Below are 10,522 nucleotides of genomic sequence, written 5' to 3' on the forward strand. Positions count from 1 at the left end.
GTGTGTGTGTGTGTATACACATATATATTATCTGTATGTAAGACGACGGATAAGAATAGGCTTAAAGAATGAATCAGATTATTTGAATAATGCGCTTATCGAGTAAATAAGATCTGAACTTGCCTGTTTCTGGTTTAATCTGATAATCCTTTTTGTTTATCGAGATTGTACGATAGGAGATTGTTTTTACGATTTGAGAGAGAGAGAGAGAGAGAGAGAGAGTCGCTGTAGTTGATTTGTATTATGGAAATTGAACTTCTATAGACTTGTTTGACTATTAAAATTATTATTAATTTGGTACTCTCTTTGCACATTTCAGAAAACTTTACGCGATTCCTTAGCGATCCTTGACGTAATAACTCATGATAAATTCAAACGTGTCTACAAAAGTTTGTTTTTGCATATAAGCGCATTTCATGATATACATAATTGTTATCTTTACCCTTCGTACTACCATAATGACGGAGATAACACAATAATGAGGCACATCTTTATATAGCTCCCAATAATTATGATGTAATATGAAATTTCGCGTGCAATAGTAATATTTGCCAATCTTCAAATATCCAATTATTAGATATTCATAATCGGTCCTTTTCTTGATATAAATTGCATTCTTATATTTACGATAATTTTAAATATAGTAATTTTAAATATAATTTTAATTATAGTTTAAGATGTTATAAACCAATCACAGAATCATATTAGCAGCTTAAAATATTATTTAAGACAGTTTTGAAAAAATAATAATGGACTATGAATATATCAGTCTACGAGCGCTTCAAATATATTGTTTATTTTATTACGTATGTTTGATGTATTATTTATATTTTCTCAGAATAATTTCTTTTTATAGGGTGTCATTCATTTAATGATATAAATATCGTTCTGTCACTATTACTCGTAAAATGTAAAGAAAGATAGAACAAAATATTTGTGTCGACTTGTGTCACTAAATAGAAAGCATCCTGTATATAATAATCATTTAACTTAGAAATGAAGAATGAGTTATATTTGCAGTTGTGAAACTTTGAGCAATTTAAATTTAATTTACTCTACTTGATGGATTAATTTATGTATAAAATATTGTATAAAATTTTATAATTGCGTAGACTCAATTTAGTTTTGTTTAAAAAACTAAATTATATTTATTTATTGAAGTAATTTTACTTTCAAATTTCTACTATCTGTTATGTAAATCTGTCTAGCAGAGAGAAAGAGAGAGAGAGAGAGAGAGAGAGAGAGAGAGAGAGAGGAGGAGGGAAGAGGAGGAGAGAAACGTTATGTATATTTCCTCATAACTGTTTGTTATTGATTTTGAAGCGTTAATTATTATTAATTAACAGTTGATTTTGAAGCGTTAATTATTATTAATTAACAGTCGATTTTGTCTTCCCTGATATCGTTTATGAAAAATTTTATAAACCAATTAAATATGTTAGGTCAATGAAATACACATATATGTCTCAGACAAATGAAATGCTCATGACCTATAATATTTATGGCGTGGAGCTTGCTCAATGTAATTTATTTGCCACTATAATGATATTTAGAGACCTTCTAATCAGAGTCAAGACACAAAACAGTTCGATTGATCTACCATTTTTAATAATTTCTGAGAGAGAGAGAGAGAGAGAGAGAGAGAGAGAGAGAGAGAACAAAAAGAAAAAGAAATACTAAGTAAATGTATGTTCTTTTTTGTAATTTTGCTAAAACTAAAAGCCTTGCATACAAAATGCGACTCGTATCCAGATTCTGATTAGATCTAGATTCTAGATGATACCGACATACATCATCGGATATAATTTTTTGGTTTAAAAGAATGCATAAAAAGTGATTAAAGCCCTTCAAGAATGTTATTTCTCTTCTATCTGCGATTTATAAAAAAAAATTAATTTAACATTTGAAGAACGACTAGAGTGTATTCTGAAGAGTTATGATAATAAGCGCCAATAAAATCGTTAAGTTGACTTGCGCCTATCGAGAACAAATGTAGACTGATTATCACATCGTTATTACAAACATACTTTCAAATATTTTCATGAGTGGTTAGATCTGACCGCGTCAAGAGATCGTGCGCAATTATTCGTTAAATTTATATAGAGCTCTTCTAACCGGACGAGTCGTTGTTCAAAGTCCAAGGTTATTAGTCACAAATAGATATAGTTACTATATACCTGCGAATTGTGTGGGGACAGTGATAACCTATGAACCGAGAATGATTTCTTCGCGTTGACTTTTTTAAATATTTTCCTCTGAAAAGGATTACATATAATATATATTTGTACAAAGTTATCATTTACATAAAAAAGTCGTATATAGCATTGCGTAAAATTGTAAAAAAAGATTAGACAATATTTACAAGGACGTCACTCATGTACAAAAGTTGTACAGCATTGTATAAAAGTATACGAATGTATAATGTTGTATTTGTTCATTTTTTTTTCTACGAAATATCTCATCGTTTTTCATTATTTTTAGAGAATATATATTTACTGTGGATATTCCTAACAATAAATTTCTAACAATAATTCAATTATTTTTCCAGAGTCACGTACTAAATTTGAAAAGAAGGCATTACATAACTTTTGTTAAACAACATACAGTATCTGATATTTATTCATTTGATAATAAACTGGTTTTTCTGGTGAAATCAAGAGGAAAATGATTCAAAAATCTCTGGTTTGAAAGCGTGACGGGTTTTGAAAGCTGTCCACATACCTACGTTATCCTCGCGAATTGTCGTCAATTTATTTTCCCTCTGTCTAAGTGACATATTTGCTAATATTTTTGTATTTGTAGCTTATACACTTAATGTGCGCGTACAGATTTTATCATCAAATTAATTATGAATCTTGTATCGGTCAGAAGCCATCATCGATGTTCTTCTCCCATTCTCCTGATATTCCTTTCCATTATGACTCAAGTGAAAATCGAGTGAAATGCAGACGGACTTTCTATCTCGCATATAGTACAGTTTTTTGTAATGCACCAAAATTGTAACACGGGAGAAGATCATCCTCGGCTCTCAACATCCTCGAATCACATAACATTCTCTAATCTTTTTAAACGCTTTGCATTACACACATGTTCTATGACCCAGAATATATGTTTATGTATATTTTTACGAATTTTTCGCGCAGAATTTTTACTTCGCAACGAAAATTCTAAAATAATAATATTAATTTACTATTAAAAAAATGAAAAACTTGTATATAATAGAGTATACTTATTTTAAAGTAGAATTTTATAATGTCTTGTCACACCAAATATCATATTAATCTACGAATTAAAAGTTTGATAAATTAATATAAATCATTAATTATAACAGAAATTCACAGATATTAATATTTTTCAGAATGTTATTTGTTAATCACATACTGACTGATCTAACTAATTGATATACGATATATTGAGTATGATCAATTTTACTTTTACATATTTTGACATCCTTGCATTCTGAATTATAATTTTAATGGCTTTTTCCTTTTATTTTAAGGCTCTTGCAAGAAATCATGTTTTCTTCGATCTGTTAAATTGAGAATATGAATTTTTTGCTTGTCATATCTGCAAAAAAATTATTTCTTTTTATATGATACTACTCGTACTCACATTAATAAATTGTACTAAAAATTGATTGTCTCATTATTTTATTAGTGAATATTATTATAGTAAATATAAGTAGAAAATAGATGTTATAATAAGATATTTATAGCTACCTATTAATATACTAACAGTTTTTGATATGTTTATATCCTCGAAAGTATGCATGTGAAGAAATAAATTTGCAAGATGTTATAAGATATTACAAGAAAAAAAATTCACTTAATTTTTCGCTTGATATTGTAACTAGATATACAGATATTATATTGTAATAGATAAGATGTACATAAAACAAGAGAATTTAAAAATTTTAGAAATATTAGAATGAAACTTAAAGTTTCACTAGTAAGATTGAGAACAGTGGAGAGAGAAACGATAAATGCAAAGATTTAGAATGAATACAGTCTATCAGGGATTCTTTTGAAACTCAAATATGTATATTGAGCTCTTTAAAATATGGAAGTCTATACATATATCATAAATGGCGATTTGCAAAAGTATACCGAATTCGTTGCCATATGATGGTCCGTATTTACTAGCTTGGCGACGTTCTACAATGCGTTCATGCACGCACTCATGCGCATCGCAATTGTGGCTTTTAAGTAAGGTCAACTAGTGCATCTGTGTTCACCCTGCATCGTTATCACCGCTGCGATCGCTTACAGCTCATCACGACGAGGTTGCTCTTTCTCTGTCGTCTAATCCATATCTTAATAAATCTTTTTTCCGGAATTTAAAAAATCGTGATACATAATAAACATGATATCTTATTACTATATTTAGTAAAAAGTAAAAACTAATTTTTTTATCTTAAAAATAAAAAAAATTAAACTTATAGTTTAATTTTTATATAATTAACATATTGACTGATTGCGTATGTAGATCCTAATATTTTTGTTTTGGTCTATAACAGGCTTGTCCAACTTGAGTTCCGGAACTAACACGCAAAGTCATTGACGCAAAAAAATTCAATGTGAATATGATTTTGGGGACCGTAAAATGTTGATATGCATCTGAGTGACATTTATTGACACTTTAAAGCCCCGAAATCTTACTCACGTTGAATTTTTTTGCGTCGATGGCTTTGCGTTTTGGTTCCGGAGCTCAAATTAGACAGGCTTGATTTATAATCTCGATATTTGTTTTAACATTATTTAAACCTTACTTTGTTTTTCACCAGTTTAATAGCAATGTAAGCCTAGGCTATAATTAAGTCGACAAAAAATGTTAATTGTTATTTCATATACAATATGGATTGATTAATTCCAATATACACATTTTACAGGAAGACTAACGTAGGATGGCGGAAGCCCATTCGGCCGTAGCATTCAGCTTCTCAATAACACACGAAGGATGGGACGTAAACTTCGATCGAGAGGTACTCCACTTGGTCTGGCTCTCTGGTGTACGGTCATGGAAAAAAAGATTTTTCCGGTTTCAGGTGAGTCGCGGTATTCTGGCAAACGTTGATATTTGAACGTTCTAATATTTGAACAAATATAAAATATATTAATATAAAAGAATAGATATTATTAACTTATATTTTTACATTCATTCTATTCACAGAACAATCTGAAAAGCGGCGTTTATCCGGCTTCTTTGACAAGTCTGTGGGTTACTGTAATTTTAGTAACGGCGATACACTTTGCTGGTTACAAGGTCCCGTATGACCTCGTTGGGAAAGTTTCACCATACATTTCTGGGTAAGTCTATGTAATTCCGTATTTCAATTATAAATTATTTCTATTCATTACACACACGCAGATTAGCAGTAATTAATAATCATTGTTTTTCGTAATAGTTCCTCAATACTCGCACACCTGGCAGGCTCCTTCGTAGTCGGACTGTTCCTATGGCTGGCGGTCATATACGCGATTCGATACACGCTGAAGCTATTACTATTGTACAAAGGATGGATGTATGAGGCGAGAGGCAAAGGTCGCAAGCCGTCGAAATTGACCCAAGTCTGGCTGTTGCTAGTGAAATTATTTTCAGGTTGGCATAAACCCATGCTGTACAGCTTCCAAGGATCATTGCCACGATTGCCACTTCCGACAGTACCTGAGACTATGGAACGGGTTAGCTCATAACGTATTTTACGATCTCTGTGTTGAAATGACTACATCCTTCTTGTATAAATTAAATTCAGAATTATTACTGGTCTAATGAATATTTTAATTTAGTTTCTAGTTTAGCCTATAACAGTTCTAGGCATTTCTCTTTAATTGTAGTGAAAAAATCAAAGTATTGTACATTTAAATAGTATCTGAAAAGCGTACGGCCGTTGCTCGATGATGAGAATTACGCTCGCATGGAAAATCTGGCCAAGGAGTTCCAGAATGGCATCGGAATCAAGCTGCAGCGTTATCTGTTTCTCAAGTCTTGGTGGACCACCAACTATGTGTCTGATTGGTGGGAGGAATATGTTTATTTACGCGGAAGATCACCTCTAATGGTCAACTCAAATTTTTATGGGATGGACGCCATTCTCACCCATTTCACGAACTTGCAAGCCGCCCGAGCCGGAGCTGTAATATATTCCTGCTTACAATATAGACGTCTCATCGAACATCAAGAATTAGAACCTGTTAGTTATTCTTTTTGTTAATTATCTTTAATTATTATATTTAAAAATGAAGAAATTTTCGTACATTTAAGAAACTCATACGGTTTTATGTTAATATCTTTATTTGTTTTAGAGAAAATTATATAAAGCACAAAATAAGAATTGCAAATAGATATTTTATATTACGCAAGTTTATAATTATGTAGATAAACTTATATTTAAAAAGTTATGTACATTTTCAGATTTTAGTTCAAGGATTAGTACCATTGTGTTCTTGGCAATATGAAAGAGTATTCAATACTACACGAATTCCAGGAATTGAAGTTGACAAAATTGTGCATTATCAGGATTCTAAACATATTGTAGTATATCATAAGGGCAGATATTTCAAAGTTTTAATTTATTACCGAAATAGGATTCTTCAACCCTGCGAGATAGAACTGTAAGTTATTGTTTTATTGGTACATATTTTTACATTCTCATTTTATACATGTGTGTTATAATATCGCCTTACAGTCAGATTCAACAAATTTTGGATGACAATTCAACACCGTCGGAAGGAGAGGAAAAATTAGCTGCTTTAACAGCTGGAGAAAGAACTGCTTGGGCGCAGGCCAGAAAAGATTTCTTCGCGAAAGGTGTAAATAAGGCTTCTTTGGATATTGTTGAAAAGGCGGCATTTGTAGTCACATTGGACGATGTACCTTATGAATACGATACAGTACGTTATTTAATAAAATAAAAACATTTTGTAACAATATAAATATTAATCATATTTGCAAACTAATATAATTCTTATTCATTTCGTGCATTAGAAATATCCAGAAAAATTAGATCGTTACGGTAGAAACCTATTACACGGAAAAGGATATGATCGATGGTTCGATAAATCTTTTACATTATGCATTGGAAATAATGGCAGAGTAAGTAATATATACTTATTGTATCTTCATATTTATATTATAAATGATTATCATTAAACAAATTAATAAGAATTAAGGCTCAAGTGAAATAAATCAATTACATAAAATTGCCTTGAGAGCCAGATATAAGATATTGAAGTGTATAATATTTATTACTTTATTCAATTAATTGACAATGATTAGACAAACATTTCGATCCTCACTTGAGATCCTTTGCAATGTGATGTAATACAATCCAATGAGTTGGTAACCCGTTGGATTATATTACATCAATGTACCCCAATAATGTAATTGATTATCATTAGCTTCAATGTTTTATAAAAATAATTTCTGTTTACACAGATTGGCTTCAACGCAGAACATTCTTGGTGAGTATATATTTTATGAAAAAAAGTTTATTTTAAAAAATTGTGCACCTATTTTCAATAAAGACAAATGTAAGGCGCGAATTTGTTATGCACAAAAAAAATATATATATATATACACACACACACATGAACACAATTAGACTTATATTTTTATTAATATAAAATAAGACATTACAAAATTTATGCGTATATATTGAAACAATGCATATAATGATAAGTAATGAGCAGGGCAGATGCTGCAGTCATGTCACACTTGTGGGAGTACATATTATGTTCGGAGTTCCTGAACCGAAAGTAAGAATTACAATTCATAGCCTGCAGAATATTATTTATTTTGCATATATACATTTCTCCTTCTGCTTCTGTAAGATTACTGTTGTACATTACTATCTATCTCTTATGTGTTAAGAACGTCTATAGAAATAATTTGGATTGCAATATATATCTACATGTTTTTTTAAATTTAAGATACTTCTTTTAACAAATTTTTAGTGTCTTGAAACTCTCTTTACAGTAGTCATCTTTAAAGTTCATCTTTCTGTAGGGTTCATGCTATGCTTATGTTTCAGTTTCTTAAATATTACATTTCCTATGGAGGTTACCTGTTTCTACCGGATATTTATATTACAGATGATGAATGCTTTTCATATTTCTCTTTCGCATCTTGTCTTTAACGTTTCTTTCTCATATGCTTATTAGGGCTGATGCACCAGTGCTCGGAACTCTATGGGAATTTATTATAACTGCTGATATTGAAATCGGGTAATCGGGTTATTTATTGTTGTGTATTGTTACACAGTGTAATGTAGTAGAGCAAATTACTAACTATTCATTTATATCATTCCTAATAATTGTACTTTTATTGTATTTATCATTATACAATGATTAACATTTCTATGCTTACAAGCGTTTTTACATGTAAATTTTTGCCTGTAATGCTTTTTAATCTGTCAAAATATCATCTGCTTGATTGTTATTGCATTATAAATGTATGATTAAGAATGTTATTTTCAATGAAAAGTTATAACTTAATTAAAATAAATGAATGAAAGTTATTGTAGTTTAAATTAGTTACATAATAAAATGTATTTATAGATTTGCATGATATTATAAAAAGATTATCTGGAAAGTAAGGACCATTTGAACCAATTTATCTTTTATCCACTCTAAGTTATTTAAAATGAAATTTAATACAATCGTGAAAATTAAGTCCTTACTTTTCAAATAATGCATGATAATATGGTTTTCTTCATGAATTTGATTTCTTTCAATAAAATAAAATATAGCTTAGAATTTTCTATCATTTGAGAAATATATATTATTTTCAGATATAAAGACGGACACAATATAGGCAATCCGGAATTTATACCTCCAGCTCCAACTCGATTGCAATGGGATTTAAATGCCAGGTGTATTGAAGCAATTGAACAATCTTATCAGGTAATAATAAGTAATCTCGTGTTCTAAATGTAGTGTACTACATTTAACAAATATCACGATTATGTAACAATTGATTTTGAATTCAAAAGGTGGCGCACAATATATTAAATGATGTTGAATTACGTGTTTATGTGCACGATGCTTATGGTAAAGGTTTGATGAAAGCTCATTCCATATCACCAGACGCCTATATACAAATGGCGTTGCAATTGGCTTACTATCGTGATGCTGGCAAGTTTAATTTAACTTATGAGGCTTCTATGACAAGGTTATTCCGAGAAGGTAGAACAGAAACAGTCAGACCGTGCACTATTGAATCTTCTAAATGGGTAAAAGCAATGGAGCATAAAACAACAACGGTAAAAACAAATTAATAAATAAAAAGCACATAAATTTGTTTCTCTGTGTATTTCTAATCGATCTTTCTCCCAATATAGGTAACAGAAAAAGTCAAGTTGCTAATGGATGCAGTAACACGACATCAAAAAAGTTATCAAGATGCTATGTGTGGTAAAGGTATAGATAGGCACTTGTTCTGTTTATATGTAATATCGAAGTACTTAGAAGTAGATTCGCCATTTTTGCAGGTAATTATTTTACGAGTCGCTATTATGAATATGATATACGTATATAATTGATTAAATATGATCTCATTAACATATGATGAATGATTCTATTGTAGGAAGTTCTAAGTGAGCCATGGAGGTTGTCGACATCGCAAACTCCACACGGTCAAACTTCGAGACTAGATTTGAAAACATATCCTAAATGCATTTCAGCTGGTGGTGGATTTGGTCCTGTAGCCGATGATGGCTACGGAGTTTCTTATATAATTGCGGGAGAAGATCTTATATTTTTCCATGTTTCCAGTAAACGATCTTCGTCAAGAACGGTAAAATAATTAATATTTTTAGTTTTATTATTATAATTGTCTTTCTACACTTATTATTTTTTAAATATTTTTATTGTCTCAATTATATATTTTATAGATCCATAGTATATAGTTGTTTATATTAAAGTGTAATGTAATGTAATGATATCTTCTAACAAATTATTTCAATATCTATAGGATGCCGCCAAATTTGCAAAGCAAATCGAAAAAGCACTTGCCGATATGAAAGATTTGCTAGAACAAAAAAAGAAAATACATCAGAATGGATCTGCGTAACTTATTGAATTACCTGTAGCGTTGTCGAGCAAAATAATTATAAACTACGCAATGAAGCGGAGATCTGTAGCTTCAGACAACTTTTCTTGGCTTATGGAAGAATTTAATAATATAAACATAATTTAGTGCTTAAAATATAATTTTCTTAAGGCAAAGTTTTTTCATAGATAATTATTTTAATAGATAAAGGTTATAGGAAAAAATAACGGGCCCAAAATTCAAGACTATGTTATAGACATTGCACATAATAAATAAATTTTTAGGATCGTTTCACATTTGTCATATATCATTATATAATTATATCATAAATATAATTTTTATTATTAAATAATCATTTATAAATGATAATTTATGCGTAATTTACTAATAATACTGTGCACAGCAGAAGTGTATGCGAAAGTACAAGTACCAAATTTCTATTGCTTGCTGTACACAATTGCAAATTTAAGAAATA

The 10,522-nt window shown here is 30.1% G+C and overlaps 1 protein-coding gene across 2 annotated transcripts in view; it reads left to right on the plus strand.

Moving 5' to 3' along the window:
- The window catches only part of LOC108746319 (carnitine O-palmitoyltransferase 1, muscle isoform), a 25,353-nt gene extending 15,029 nt beyond the window's left edge, over positions 1 to 10,324 (plus strand). Inside the window, exons 2-15 of one of the 2 annotated variants that reach the window (XM_018483024.1) lie at positions 4,889 to 5,044; positions 5,170 to 5,306; positions 5,405 to 5,681; positions 5,867 to 6,190; positions 6,412 to 6,611; positions 6,686 to 6,890; positions 6,985 to 7,092; positions 7,435 to 7,460; positions 8,160 to 8,222; positions 8,789 to 8,900; positions 8,990 to 9,259; positions 9,338 to 9,487; positions 9,583 to 9,792; positions 9,970 to 10,324. In XM_018483024.1, the coding sequence (XP_018338526.1) occupies positions 4,904 to 5,044; positions 5,170 to 5,306; positions 5,405 to 5,681; positions 5,867 to 6,190; positions 6,412 to 6,611; positions 6,686 to 6,890; positions 6,985 to 7,092; positions 7,435 to 7,460; positions 8,160 to 8,222; positions 8,789 to 8,900; positions 8,990 to 9,259; positions 9,338 to 9,487; positions 9,583 to 9,792; positions 9,970 to 10,068 (2,322 nt within the window). In that variant the 5' untranslated portion in view covers positions 4,889 to 4,903 and the 3' untranslated portion in view covers positions 10,069 to 10,324. Of the gene's footprint in view, positions 1 to 4,888; positions 5,045 to 5,169; positions 5,307 to 5,404; positions 5,682 to 5,866; positions 6,191 to 6,411; positions 6,612 to 6,685; positions 6,891 to 6,984; positions 7,093 to 7,434; positions 7,461 to 7,688; positions 7,755 to 8,159; positions 8,223 to 8,788; positions 8,901 to 8,989; positions 9,260 to 9,337; positions 9,488 to 9,582; positions 9,793 to 9,969 lie in introns of both variants that reach the window. The other variant, XM_018483023.1, reaches the window with a different exon arrangement.
- The last annotated feature ends 198 nt before the right edge of the window (positions 10,325 to 10,522 follow it).

This window comes from Trachymyrmex septentrionalis, unplaced genomic scaffold, assembly GCF_001594115.1.
Source record: "Trachymyrmex septentrionalis isolate Tsep2-gDNA-1 unplaced genomic scaffold, Tsep1.0 scaffold167, whole genome shotgun sequence".
Lineage (NCBI taxonomy): Eukaryota > Metazoa > Arthropoda > Insecta > Hymenoptera > Formicidae > Trachymyrmex > Trachymyrmex septentrionalis.